The sequence below is a fragment of the Pagrus pagrus genome (assembly GCF_965226575.1).
Source record: "Pagrus pagrus genome assembly, chromosome: 4".
Taxonomy (NCBI): Eukaryota; Metazoa; Chordata; class Actinopteri; order Spariformes; family Sparidae; genus Pagrus; species Pagrus pagrus.
This window is the reverse complement of record NC_140188.1, coordinates 7,366,997-7,382,228: the sequence shown is the minus strand read 5'-3', so window position 1 is coordinate 7,382,228 and position 15,232 is coordinate 7,366,997. Positions and strand designations below refer to the sequence as shown.

At 38.4% G+C, this 15,232-nt stretch overlaps 1 protein-coding gene across 1 annotated transcript; it reads right to left on the bottom strand.

Annotated features, from left to right (window-relative positions):
• Window positions 1–3,252: 3,252 nt before the first annotated feature.
• Window positions 3,253–14,364, bottom strand: trpc4b (transient receptor potential cation channel, subfamily C, member 4b). Its single transcript, XM_084350815.1, has 10 exons — window positions 14,300–14,364; window positions 13,540–13,942; window positions 11,555–12,073; window positions 6,955–7,291; window positions 6,609–6,748; window positions 5,878–6,188; window positions 5,578–5,773; window positions 4,948–4,989; window positions 4,746–4,835; window positions 3,253–4,651 (listed from the first exon to the last, which is right to left on the bottom strand). The coding sequence occupies exons 2-10, from the start codon at window positions 13,915–13,917 to the stop codon at window positions 4,217–4,219; spliced, it is 2,448 nt and encodes an 815-aa protein (XP_084206941.1). The 5' UTR covers window positions 13,918–13,942; window positions 14,300–14,364; the 3' UTR covers window positions 3,253–4,216.
• Window positions 14,365–15,232: the final 868 nt, after the last annotated feature.

The window sequence follows — 15,232 nt, the reverse complement described above, 5'->3', positions numbered from 1 at the left end:
AAATGGCTCACACATGCACAGAATTGTTAACAGGAAATGAAGATGAGCTGAACATGAACACACGTGTCAAACATATTAAAGCGGCTACTTTTAAATGTGGTATTATTTTTTTGTTCCTGTGAAAGGAAAATGTTTTGGGGTTTTTTTATATTACCATTCTTTATTTCTAAGCAACATGACCCATGGCAAAACAGACTATCATTTTGTTTATTCCATTCAAACATGATTAGATTTTAAAGTGTAGCTATTGTTAGCCGTACAAGTGGGTATTGTTACTCACAGCATACCCAAGAGGCATTAGTTATACCATTCATTCCGCCATATGTTGTTCAACCTCCTGGCTAGCCAGATGTTCCAGATGTGAGCAGGAAAATGTTCTTTTTTTTTTTAAAACAATGGATGTTTAAAAGAGGAAAGACACAGTGCTTGATTCAATACTGCAGCACAGATTTGAAAGTCAAAACCAGTGGCTTAATGTATTATATTTATGTCTAACCAGTGAGTTTGAAAGTAGAAAAGTTTCAAAATAAGAACATGAATTATTCAGCAAACCACATGTCCATTAAAAAGATGACACTTTCAAGGCAGCAAGCCTCTTTTGAACTTGATTTGTCAAGGTCTTTAGAAAAGCACTTACACATAAAATCCCTTCCTGGGTTTCTCATCTCTCCTAAAATCCCAAAGACTGGAATACATTAACTTTACAATCCCCACATTCCAATGAGCAGCCAATTTTCAAACTTGAGACTCTATATTTGCTTCGATGGGGGAAATAATGGCACTCATTAACTACACTACAGCGATAATTAAACGCAGCGTGACTTTAACACTTTGAATCAGAGCTCTCTGCATGAATCAGTCTCTTTCACACACACTGACACACGGGCACAAACACTGCATGTGCCACAAAGAACGGATAAAAGTCAGTTTGGGTACCGAGTACTTTCTGCTCTTTGTATCTTGCTAAAAAAAAAAAACTCCTTTAAAGTGGAAATTGAAGGGAAAAATGTAACAGCAATCTAAATTGAGGGAGCTCTTCAGATCTAGTACAAAGACCAAAACATTCTGTTGATTGCCTTTCTAGAGATAGTGTGACTTTCTTGCTCTCGGCTGCTATGGAAACAGAAACATAAAGACTTCCTCTAGCACCCATGTAGCCTGCAGCTTCAAGCTATGAAGGTGTGGAATTAAATATCTGTGCAAATACAGAATATAGAAACAAAACTTAAAAAGCATAACACTGATAAAACTGAAACACTACTGCTACTACTATTAGTTAATACTATGCTTATAGCAGTAATACACCAATTACTGCGCCTCAAATTAACTCAAATAAACAATCATTGTAAGTGATTGCAGGTTAAAAGCAGCTACATCTTTCATAACATCTAAACAGGTTTAGAAGATGTAACATTCGTGGGTGTAGAGACCACAGTGATGCCGTTGTTTACATATCTTAGCCTACAACAGTGCACTAGTCTTTCCCATCACTAGAGGGTGCTTGATGCCTGATAAGTAGGAAACCTTTGAACCAAGTAAATTATTCTTCCACCGATCATTACAGAGAGCTGAAAAAAAACAACATAATCACTAGTAAGTGTTAAATCATAAGATCGCTAAAGCTACTAAAATGAATAATTTAGTTGTCAGCAATCTACATCAAGGTTTGTGGAAATCATGTTGGGACTATAAGTCTGCATTAACATGGAAGCAGTATTTTTCTGATGTTGTAGCTGGTCAACATGGAGCTTGTTTTAACAAATGTTCTTTTGGGCAGTTTAATCTACAACAATGCATCATGCATATCATAGTCTTTTGTATGTCAGGACTTGAGTCCAAGTGGCATACAATAGAAATACTCAAGTGAAGTACAATATCCCACATTGTACTTATGCACAAGCCTTTAAATTAACTTAAATTTAACCTTCTAAGTTAATTTAGTTATCAAATTGTATAACTGCTCCTTTGTTGCAAGAGCTAATTTAAATTGGGTTATAAAGTAAAGCAAATTTAGCTAATTGGTTACAGAAGGTTGTGTGGAAACCTCCCGTTTACTGGAAAAGATTTGACAATATATCAACAATAGGCATCATATGAATTTTTACATTAATTATGAATTATATGAATAATTGTTACTACAGTCAGGTAGGATATGAATAATGGTACCAAATTAGCATTTATTCTACAAATAAGAGAGTGCAACTGAGCCTTAACTAGTGCTTCTCCTCTGACAGGTCACAAAGTACAAGAGGAAAAACCCTCAGAAGGAGGAAGAACATGTAAACTGTGTTTCTTGTGCACTATGTCAGAGGGACCACTGTATATACAGCCAGAGAGAAGGCAACAAACTATTTACTGAAGATGTTTCTCCAGTAAACAAGATGAAAGGAAAGATTTCAGGAGTAAGGCAAATCAAGAGACAGGCCAGTTAATGCAAAAGTGCCATTTGTTTTCTCCATCTTTGTGCCATCGTCTCTGTCCTAATGTTAGTATTGCCATTATGCATAAAATTGAGAAGTGTTCACCAAGCAAAGAGAAGAGAAACATGTTGTCTTGTCACAAGTGCAAAAAACACTGCTTTTTCAATAAGTGTTCTCTTTTATTCTTTCTTTTTTTTTCTTTTTTTACAGTGATATCATTACAAGTTACAAAATTGCACAGTTACACACAGATCACTAGAGGGCCCTCATGCCTGCAAGGTATAGTAGATAGTGCACATGGTTGAGGAACAAATCCTCCAACAAATCATAACTAGACTGCATTACATGCTTTTCTGTTCAAAAGTAGTCAGGACAGTGATGATGGATTAAAAGAGAAGGTGACCCGAAACTCTGAATTAGCTAGGTGCTACAACTGGATAATTTGTCTAAATTCAATATAGTTTACTCAAGTATTACATATAATAACATTTCTGTTAATTATGTCTTTCTTTATGATCGATTTTTAGCATAAAAGGACTAGATACTGTCAGCGTATGAGAAGTAATACCTTTTCCACAGAGATAGAGATTAAAGATAGTTTTGCATATCACAGTAAGAGGACAGTGCAAGGTGAAGGAGGAGAGTATAGGCAGTAGGGTGTCAAGGCTCTTTGGAATAAATGCTCAAAGTAAAACCTGAATTACCAACTTGCTTCACAATTCCCTGAGCATCAAGTCAGCACTCACTGAGGTCAAATCTCACCCAGTATGTGTTCTATTAATCAGAGCTGAATGCATGTAATATAATGTGAGATAACATGTTATTATGCCATTGTATACATTAAAGGATTATTAAATTGAGTATATCATTTAAACCTGCAGTGCAGAACTTTTGTCTCCTCTTTCTGAAAAAAGACCTTTATTCAAACAGGGAAGGGCCAATAAGAGCAAGCTCTCTCTTCAGGGTCCCCTGAACAAAATACATACATCATATGGATATAATACAATATAATAGAGCTGCAACAAATACGAATGGATGGAATGAATAGTTGTTAAAATTAGTCGATCAAAAGAAAATTAACTGCCATGTCATGAATTGTGCACAAGGGGCCAGCCCATCTCATATTTCACATTTCTGCAGATTATTCTTCTTTTGTGGAACATATTTAAAAATCAGTTTCCCAGTGTCAGTATTAAGATGCTGTTTTTCAAGGACTAGATTGTCCTGGGACTTTGTGCAGTGCAAATTTGATCGATACTTAAAACGACAAGTGAGATGCTCAGGTAGCTTGCCAAGAAGTGCTTTGTGAATGACAGCAGTGCTGTTCTTCCCAACTTTCTCATATAATAAACAATGATGCATTCTAAAGCCATCCCCAGTTATGAACCTAAGGGCAGAATGATAGATCATTCAATTCAATAGAGCATTGAAAGGTTTATGAGTCCAGGCAGGAGAATGCATTACTCTCCTGTAATTATTCTCACTGCCAGATACTGTAGATATGCCTCTGACACTGTAGACCCCTATTTACTCTTATTTGCTCCGTCCCCACGACTGCACACAGAGTCCAAATATAAAGACTTAAGTATTCTGTGAAATACACAGATTTGTCTGGCACTGATAGACTTCATCAGCACTGTAGCGGACATTCATTTATATGAAAAAATGTCCTGCACTGCAGGTAACTGTAGTACATTTTACAATGGGAGAATTAGTTTACTCCATAAACTATTTTCAACATGTAGATTAGTGAACCGAAATTAAATCTCAAAATGTTTAAAACTTGCAGACATGGCCTAATCTTTATATATTTTTGGCCCATTTTTCACTTTCTTGCTTGCAGCTTTCTGTAGGACTTCCACAACCACCAACTTAGTCTGAAGTTCTTCGTTTTGTTGATCAGATCCCAATGTGTCTTCCTCTGACACTGAATGAATTTCATCACATTTCTGAGAGGGGGGTCTGCTGTGTCTCTGGAGCGGCCCAGATGAGCCCACAGAGCCAGTAGAGTTGGGGACTCCACTCAGCAGCAAGGTGGTGGTGGTGGTCGAATCAGACACGCTCAGCCTGTGTTGAGGCACTTTAGTGGCCAAGTTCGGAGAATATTTGAATGAGTTTCCAGGATAAGCCAAGGTGGAGCTTGCAACTGTACCTGGGACCCCACCTTGAGGTTTACCCTTCATCATTCCAAGGACTTCATAGCGGAAACTGGAGATATCCTGCTTCAGCTCCTGTTGAGAAGCAGAGAGGAAACAACAGCAGAGATTATAAGCAATTAAAAAACATAGGAAATTAAGGTTTCAATACTCAATATTTACATACTACCTTGAAATTCTCTTCCGTCAACCCTTCCTCTGTCTTGGCATCTCTGATCATTGCAGCCACATATCGCTTCATAAGGTTCCTCAAAACCTCCTAAAAAAATGCACATTCTTTTTTTAAGGCAAACTACAGATTCATTTTTAAATAAAGTTTAATAATAAATCCCATAATGTTTTACAGTATATTGTGGAAAAAAAATGTATACCTGATACTCATGGTTTAATCTCACATTTTCAGCTGCACGTCTCTACAATTAAAGAAAATAAAAAGAGCCATTAACAAAGCGGCATGTTATGTCAGTTTGCAATGATAGGGTGACTTTCTTACTTGGTGTTCTTTCCTTAGTTGAGGTCTTATGATAAACATTATTTTAGTGCATAATACATTTCTGAAGAGAACAGGAAATTCAATTTAGTCTTAATTCTTTTGGAGCTGCTCACTTTGAGGCTATAACAACAGACAGGCACTACAATATGTTTGCAACACAGTGGTGACTATACCGATCAAAGCAAATCTTTGGAAACTACTTACTCCCAAAGTTTCAAATGTTTCAAGCCTTATTATGGCTGGTCTCTTCAACAAATGCCTCTTTATCCATGAAAATAGATAATAAACAGACTTTGGACTGGGTATTATATTGAATGGAGATGGTAAAGTTCCGCCTTCTTCAAAATAGCTCATCCATAATTTTGTTCTTGCAAATTTCCACTCTATATCTGCATGATCCTGAAAAACAAAACAAAAACAAAACAGCAATTAATCAAAACCTTTTGCAAAGTACTGCAAGACAAATTAGTGTGGCAAAACGATAAAATAGGTAAGCTACACCACTCACAGCAATGTGCTGATAGGAGTTGTTCATCATTGCAATTAGCATGTTGAGAAGCACTACCAGAGAGATGACATTGTACGTGCCAAACATGGTAGTGCCCACAAACTCAGTAAATTCATGTTGTGGTTCCACATTTGTCACATAGAGGGAAATCAGGCCAAAAATAGACCAAAATAATGACTGCAGCGTCTCGAACAGCCTGAAAAGCAAACAACCATACATCACATTATGCTCTATTGAAAAACAAATGTATTAATTATTAATAATACAGATTTCTCAGGAACAACTTATTTGAGAACTTGCGTTGAGAAGGCATTGTTTTGATTACTGCAGCGAATACCCTTGCAGTCAGCAACATCTGTTTCATAATAAAAGTAGAGCTGGTTGAGGCCATTGGCGAAGGCTAACAACACCAGACAGTAAATGAAGAGGAACTTAAGGATGTCCAGGAGCATGCGGCCCAGTGAAATCTGTAAGGGGCCCAGATGGGAGTTGGCAGTGAAAAGGCAGATGAGGCGCAAGGAACTGAAGATGTTGGCGATGGCAAACAGTGCCTCTGCAACCAAAGTCGGGTGCCACATTTCCCAGCTGCTTCTGGATTTACGGCAAGTGTACTGTAAAAAGAAAAGAAGGATGAAAATGGCAAATTGGTTTTGATCATGAATTCAAGATTTCCAGCATACTTGAAGTATGTTAAATTTCCTCCCTTTTATGTTTCTTTAATTAAAAAACAGCTACAAGGAACTTTCATTTTTTTGTTGATTCTGGCCATCCCTGTGGACAAAAGCAATATGACCGTCAAAGCCTCATTTGGAAGTGAGTGACAGAAAGAGGCAACATATTTTTAATATTATTTTTCTTGCATCCCCAAAACAGCTGTTTGTAATTGTGACTTTTTCATAACCAGTAACACACATCCGGTAATCCATAAGTTCTTTTTCGTACGTTTAAGTAAAAATGCTGGAATCCTTGATACACTGTGTAGATTTGAATCTGTGGCTGTCAAATACCTAGCGCTGTAAGATGCACAGTACCTTTACATAAGCGACAATCTTCAGTGAAATGGTTGCAAGATACAAGGAGTTCATTATGAAGTCCATCAAGTTCCACCAGTCATCTATGTAGTCTTTGAAGCCACTATCCCACATCTGTTTGATCTCAGTCCATATAAAGCCTTGGAGAAATGAACAAACAACAGAGGTTGTTTGTCACTGAAATAAATTTGACGAGCATTGTGCAGGTTGTACATTAGCATACAGTACATATCACAGTCACAGTAAGCACCTTAGTACTTTTTGAAACGTGTGTGACCACAGTGTAGAGTGCATGATAACATGGCATGACATGTTAGTGTCTGTGTATCTGTGTGTTCATTGTTACCAAGCACCCATGGCAGGATCATCCATTCCACAGTGGTGGGTGGCGGGCCCTGATAGTCCTTCTGTTCAGAGGCTATATGCTGCGAGGCCAAGAAGAGCAGGAAGAGGAAGCTCAGGTAGGAAGAGGTGTGACAGATGAACTTGATGAACGGCTTCCGGATAAATAAGCCATAGCGGCTCTTTGGAGAGATCAGGTAGAAGATGGATAACAGGGGGAAGAGGAGGCCGATGAAGATACATGTGATGAGCTTTGCTGCCCAGTGACGCCTCCTCCAGCCTGGGAACTCATCATACCACCGAGAGGCCAGCAGCTGTTGACAGTTGGGCTGAGCAACAAACTGAGGAGAAGAGAGAGACAAAAAGAGATGTTAATTAAACTTAAATAAAAATCATCATTTACATGGTTTTAATTCATACATGCAAAAGCTTTCTCTTAAACACTAAATATGCAGCTGCAAATAAAACTGCAGACAAAATAGCTTATTCCACCACTGAAAAAAAAAAAAAAGTATTTCATTGTTATGCTATGATATCTAGTGTACAAGTGTGTTGAGGGGCTATCCCTTTTTATTTTTTTGACATAATACAGTAATGTTGATTATTGTTGCCACTGCCACGAAACCAGCGGTATCTGATTCTCAGATCTGATGCTTAGTGGTCCTCAACATACAAAGCTTGTCTGTCCCTTACAGTAAGTTTAAAAAGACATGAAGAACCTTCTTCAGGGAGCCTAAATAACCCCTCTAATTCAGCATGTTGAACAAACAAAGATTCTCAGTTGCTAATTAGAAACAACAGCCCTCCCCAGGTATGCCACCTTACCATTTTGATCATGCCTGGAACAAAAAAAACCTTTTCTTCACTCACATGTAACATAAATTGTTTTCCCCTGCAGTCTCAAACATTCCCAGATTGGATGTTGAAATTTAGAGACAGAGAAGACATGCTTCAACACAGCAGAACACTTAAAGAAAGAAGAAAACCAATTGCTCATGCTGTCCATACTATGTCGAGCATAACATCCAATCACAAGCATATTAAAACAATGAGATAAGACTTTGTCTCTTGCAAGCATGCAAGACACGAGTTTCAAGTAGATCACTGCCTGCATTTATTTATTTTTGTCTTCTATTTTGTTTTTATTTTACTTTTCTTCACAAGCCTAATCCTCTTACCTAGTTGTCACCTTTCATGTTTTTGTATTATGTTTTTGTTTGTCTATGTGGTCTACATACTGTATGCATGCACTAATTGGTGAATAAAGGGGGATAAATGGGCAAACATTTCTGAAGTGTTCTCTAATGCTCTGTTAAGAAGTCAAATCTGTTTCCCATACACATTTTCTCTGCCCTGTGAGATTTGATATCGGCATCTGCTGGACATCTGTGGATGGTGATGGAAGTTAATCTCTTCTTAACCATATTACAGCCAAATGGATTCCCATTAAGGTACTATATAGCATTAAATTGTGGTTGATGAGGTCATGTATCAGTGCAGGATCTGACATATTGAACGTTTCCTATCCGTCCTTGTGAGATGTTGACTTGCTATAACATGACTGGAGGCAAAAGGTGACATCTGGCGAGACCAGATTTTGTCTGCGGACATTTTTGGAAGGCGAAAATCACCCCATCCACATGTCACACCGCACTCCCCTTCAAAACAAGTGTTAATTTTGTCCTAAGGCACCTTTATACTGATGACACACTGTGTTGTGCAAATCAATTAAGCTATATAATAACATTTGATCAGTTTATATGAACATGATCTAAATCAGTTCCAAAGATAATAATTTAAAACATTCCTGCAATGGTTTCTAGTAGATAACATTACAACAGATGCATAATGTACATAGACACACAACCCAAACAGCGATGTGATTTTTATATACAACCTAAGTTCTTCACTTTTATTTAACTACAACATAACAAGCTATTATCGCTCCTGAGTGCAGCAGGTAGCAGGACAATAGAGGAAAAACACTTTTCTGAATGCATTAAAGGAATATTTTGCTACTAATAATGTGGACAATCACTAAGTGCTGGTGGTCTATGAAGTCCATTAAAATTCCTCAACCACTTTAGTGCATTTTCTTTGAAGAAGTCCAAAATGGCAAGTCATCATAAGAGCCCAGCTTAATGATGTGTGTCTTTTGTACAGTTGTTTGTCCAAACACACAAATGGACAGTAGCATTCTATATGCCCACAACATACTATACTGGTAGTAGCCTATGCACCAACCTCTGGGTGGCCACTCCTGTGTGGTTAGGTAAGTGCAGAACAAACAATAAACACTCCTACTGTATATTAATTTGACTTACATTCAATGGCTGTCCGGAGGTATGGTTTCAGTTTGGGGGTATCTGATGCACCTAACAATGGCCTACAATGTTGACATTCAAATTCCAGTCTGATCCAAGCATTGGTCAACTCCCCAGAACTGGATCTTGAAATGAAAACTATGCAACTCTCTCAGATTTCTGTTTGTCGGTGTGCTTAGTAATATATAATAAAAGTGACACCAACACTTGTCCCCCTAATACAAATTTTGTACCACCTGCTGTAACAGAGGGGAGCCTGAATAAAAATAGCTCATTGTTTGAAGTGGTCTTGGCTCAGAGGTAAACAAAAAGGAGTGTTAGCTGTTTTTGTGCAAAACTTGGACAACCACAGATGTAATCACAATGACTAGGTTGTCAAAGGTTGACACATGAAAATCCACTGTTGACAACTGATCATACTGTATGTTTATGAGGCATGAATAACACACTAATTCTCATAATTAATTTGGATACACCATCTTGGATAATACAAAAGAGGTCAATTATCTTAATGTGTTTGCATGAAATGAAAAACAACTTTATGATCAAAGTGCATTGACTATAAAAGGAAAACGATTGCTACAGCTAGTGCACAGCTGCACCGTTCCTCAAAACAAGAGCACAAATAAGGAAAAAACATTCAGCTCTCTGTTCTATCAAGTTCATTGATTTATCTTGATTCAGCCTCAATCCAGGCTATAAAAGACCAAATACTTAAATACATAAGATGAGTAGCACACCACTGCAAGGCTTGTATAAAATGTTAATATTTATTATTGCCCTGGAATTTTACTGCATCAAAAATGATCACATTTTTATTTCCAAAGCTCAAGTCAAGTCTTCAGGCATCCATGTGTAAGGAACAATCTAACTTTACTGCAGATAAGTCTGAGAAGAAACTATTATTAAACTTAATAATAAATAAAGCAATACAGCAATCCAGGGTGGCAAGTGTCAGGTATACAGTACTGTCGCCATGTTATATTTGAGTTCAAACAGGGAAATCCTTTTGTTATTTAGAGCTAACAGTATTATTCTGTCTAGTGTTACTTTTACCATTTAAAAAAAAAGTTTTTTATTAAAATTATTGTAGTGCAGCCTGCTGTCTGTTTTCAAGCGATTTATTATATTTTAATGTTTTCTAATTTTAGCACTGCAGTACTGTATAGGACCAGGTCCTTATTATTTAGGAGCGACGGTAGTAGTAGTAGTGGTAGCAGTAGTAGTAGTAGTGGTGGTGTAGGTATTACGTGATCAGTGTTGAATGTAGTCTGAAATCATCTAGAGAAATATTGTCTAAAACAACCATCTGTGATAAAAACCAACAGCCACTGAGCCCTTAAAGTTCAGCTATAAAACCTTTTGCCATGAACACCAGTTGTGCCAGACAGAGATGCCAACAGTCGCACTGATTTTTCATTCTCACATTGGCAACTATCTTATCAAAATAACAGCAAAGTCAAAACACTGCAAACTGCATGCAATTACTCTTAAATGTGCGCCAAGTTTAAATCTAAACAGAGCTGGTGAGCAGTACACAGGTGGCATGAGCTTTTAACTCTGCAAATACTATGCAACGGCTGTATACAAACAACACCCAAGGGCTCTGAACAGTCTCTTTACTGAGTGAAACAAATAAAAGACACATGCTGAAACTCAGTCTGTACTTTACACTGTAGCCTGTTCCAAAAAACCCTGAACTTTCTTTACCTTGCGTGAACAAAGCCAAAGCTATAAAGCTATCTAAAAAACAAATAAAATAATGTTTGCATTGCATCCAAAGAAAATACTCCAAAGAAAATGTTGAAAGACAGTAAAACGTTCCCTCCCTTATTAAAATATTATGAGTATGTATTTCAGGGAAGTGGCCATCACTTATTCCATCATTACCCCCAATTATCCAATTGTCATGGGACTGTCTGAGAGGGCTACTGTAATGCATTGCTAAGAGCCAGCCTGACAATTACATGTTGTTCTAATTTCCCAAAGGACATCTCCACCCTTCTCAAGCCATTTACAGCCCATCTTGGCACTGTCTTTGTAATCCAGTCCATATTTTTCAAAGCATTTCATACTTATTCCTATTTGTACTTAGGTTTTATCCACTGTAAATCCTGCCACTTCTCAGTATGTCTGTATGTGCACCAGTGTTATCAAGACAAGACATCTTTGCTCGTGTTATCTTTTTTACTTTGAAGATATCCAGAAAAAAACAGTTGTAGTGCTGTGCCGCTGCAGGCCAATCTGACAATGAGGATATCAAAACAACAAGGAGCTTACCTCTTTCTGGCAGTATTTGATAGCCAGCTTCAGTCGGGCCAGATCATTAGCATTCTCATCAAGTAGAGGGTTGATGTCATCACGGTAGTTGAGGATTATTTCCAACTCTCTAGAGCTTCTGGTCTGGTCCAAGAGGTCCTTTGCAAATTGTTTACACGTACGGGACAGCTCCTCATACTCTGACTTGAACTCATTCTCCACTGTGCTGAGCTCCTTCAGCTCTGAGCTGAGCTGAAAGGCAGTGAGGAAAGGATCCTCGCTGGAGAGGGCGATGAGCGAGGGGCTGGAGAGGGCCTTGTAGATGTTGAGACGGGAGCGTGAGTGACGAAGGCCGTCCACGTCTGAACTGGACGCACACTCCACGCAGTTGCAGCGCACAGCATGTGGCTGAGGTATGGAAACACCTCGCTGCACAAGCAGCTTGATGATCTCATAGTTGTTGGTGTGGGCTGCAAGGATGATTGGAGTGATGTCTGGGGTGAAGTCTGAAAACTGTTTGTCCAAGAGAATTGGTGGGACCTTTTCAGAAAGGCAAAGAGAGGAACACACAGATGGACAGACATGAAAATTCACTATAATTTGATCTGATAGTTTACAAAAGAGCACTGCTTATTAGACCCCTCACAGGAATTGAAATTACTGGTTTGAACGGATCTGATTTCATCTGTCATGTGTCTCTAACCATCTTGTCTAACAGCAAGCACACAGCTAATGGCTTGTGGTTCAGCTGGCCATAAAATACCTTCCTGGTTGGAAGCAACAACATCCTTTATTCTTTTCCCAACTCTTCACTGAGTACGCCAAGTCCATTATAGTGAGACCCAGCAGCATCAAAACACAAATTTACAAAAAATGTCCAGAATTCATTTGAAAGCAGCCAGGGGCTTTTATTTAACTGGCTTGTACACAAACTGTGGACTTTTTGTTTTAAAAGCTGTAGCAAAAAAGACAGCACATCAAAGAACATCAGCTTTCAGTCAGAAAATAACATTGGATTCTTAAAATAACCTCAGTCATGCCTCAAACTAAGACACAGGAAAGCATGCCTATTTAAAATGTTTTATTGTTTGTGAAATGTTGTGTAAGGGATGAATTGGTTCATGGAAAAGAATTACATTAATATTAACAGATAGCAACAAACAAGCCACATTGTCCCCCCTGTTGCTTAACAGGAACATTAACGTTACTCATCAAAGCGGATCAAAAGCATCACATGATGCTGTAACTTGTGCCCACTGACTCCCGATAATGCATTTGCAAGCCCCACAGAGACTTTATGAGAAGTGAAAAGAAAACATCACATGAGGGAAAATAAATCTAAATCATAACACTTATATCCAAACTTTAACATGTTAAGTGATGTCATTGCTTTAACACAGGTTTATGAAAACTCTCTACACATGTTAGTGACAAATACAAACACAAGTATAGCCTACAGAACATCACATGAGGCATAACTGTTTTGGCCGATGGGTTCATATTCTGTTGCAGAAGAAGATCAAAAAAGGTTTTTGGAAGCCCAAAAAAATTATAACATTAAACTGTCTGAAACTTTGGGAGTATGCGCTTTCAAAGATTTGCTTAATCAGTGTTGCAAACATTTCCAGCGCTTATATAGCCTCAAGTGAGTCGCTCAAAAAGAATTAAGGCTAAATTAAATTTCCTGTTCTCTTCAAAAACATATTAAGCACTAAAATCATGTTTGTCATTAAACCTCTTATTAAGTAAGGCAAAGTAAAGAAAGAACAACTCACCCTATCATTGCAAACGGATGCTTTGTTGATGGCTCTTTTTATTTTCTTTAATTATGCAGCTGAACATATATAAACCACCAGGTATTAATTTGTTTTCCATAATATACTCGAAAGTAAATGAACACAAAAATAATGAAATGAAACTGAGGCTGGAGGAGTTAGCAACAGGTCTGTCAGAGAAACACCTGTAGGAATGTGCACTTTAAAAAGGATGTTATTCATCTACAGTACCTGTTTCTCCCCACGTGGCTTCTTGTGGTTGAGTAGCAGCTCCACAGCTCCCACCACTTCTTTGCGGATGGCATGTAGCAGAGCATCACCCACATATACATTATAGCTGAGCAGCAGCTCAATGATCTCCAGGTTCTCGTTATCAATGGCGATGAGCAGCGCCGTGCGTCCCAGGGGGTCGATGCAATTGATGTTGATCCTGAAGTAGATCTCAGCCTCCTCCAGGGCTTGTTTCACACTGGCATAGTCCCCCTTCTCAACAGCCCCCAGGTAGGCCCTCTCCATGGCAGAGAGCTCAGCCTCGGCCCGCACGATCCGCAGCGGGATGCGGTCCCGGTATGACGAGTTGTCAGCTTTCCTGTAATACAGCTGAGACATGGCTGCTACAGCATCACAGTCTCCACTGAGAGCGAAGAGCGACATAAGACAAGGAAATGTTAAATCGAGTTTGTAAAGTAGCCTACAACTGTCAAATCGGGACTTTCAAACACTCATTTAAACAATACAGTATGATTAAAAAGTTCACATGGCAGGAAGACAAAAAGAAAACGAAATTGGTTAATATTTTAGCGGTTGTTCGGCCAAAAAAAGACGCATTTCAGTTTTTCAGTGAAAATGTTAAAAACACGCCATGTTTCAAACTGAACGCTCATGAGAAAAATTGATTTTTCGTAAGAAGGAAAAACAATACAATTATTTCACAACAGCTGGCTAAAAGAGACAAATCGCTTGAATCTATAAGAGATCATTTAAACTTTACCTTCCCAGCTGTGATTGACATGAACCAGTCGATGGAGAACCAGACGCTGCAGCTGTCAGAGCGGAAACTTGGTGGTGGTTGGATCCTCGTCATCTTATCACCCAAGTCTCCTCTGGAGACACTGTTAATGGCATTTCAAGCAATCATCTGCCCACCCCTTTCGCTCTCCCGTCTGTGGGGGCATTAGGACATGTTGCTGACCTGCTCTTCTCTGAGAAATACGCGTCAGATCAACTGGAAACATGAGGTGACAGATGCTCTCGCACAAACTGCGCGCTCCAAAGTCAGACAATGTCTTTTTGGCCATCACCGCCCCTCTGCTATCAGGTTTGCTTGGAAACAGCGTAACAAGTGTGGATGTATGCGTAGTTTCCCATTAAGGAAAGCAGTTACTCACTGTTTATTTTCATGCAGAAACAATGTCATTATTTCTATGAATATTGCAGGGCGGCCATATTAACGTGGCATTCTCTCCCAGAACAATGTGGCGTTGTATTAATAAGACATCACAGTGAAGAAATGCTTATAGTTCATTTGTATTCTTCTCAGATTTTGCAGGCTTATTGGGCTAAAGCAAAATGTATGGATTGTGAGCATAATTACATTTTAATTATAAGAAATGTATTTAGTCATTTGTTTCTGAGTAATTAAAATCCTGAAGCCACTGGCACTGACGTTTCTATAAAACCCAAGCAGCATAAGCTCTAGTGAAAGTCTCTTTAATACCCTTTAAGCATGCAGGGTAAAAAATAATTTAGGATTCTATCCCACAAAAAAAACCCCCAAAATAATTAAGCAAACACTGATTAAATTGTCACAGCTTCAGGAGATGCATACACTAAAGCAACAAGTTTTGTTTATATGATTTTTGCATCATGTGACAGCCGTATTATTGCACATTTCCATAAATGTGTATTTTGTAAAAAACAAATG

Bases quoted from the DNA above. Each gene is read 5' to 3' on its own strand.
- trpc4b (XM_084350815.1), bottom strand. From the start codon at position 13,917: ATGTCTCAGCTGTATTACAGGAAAGCTGACAACTCGTCATACCGGGAC. The intron at 6,189-6,608 runs GTACTGTGCATC...TTCTTTTTACAG, and splicing joins AGATTGTCGCTTATGTAAAG to TACACTTGCCGTAAATCCAG. The intron at 4,990-5,577 runs GTGAGTGGTGTA...CTTTAATTGTAG, and splicing joins ACTCCTATCAGCACATTGCT to AGACGTGCAGCTGAAAATGT.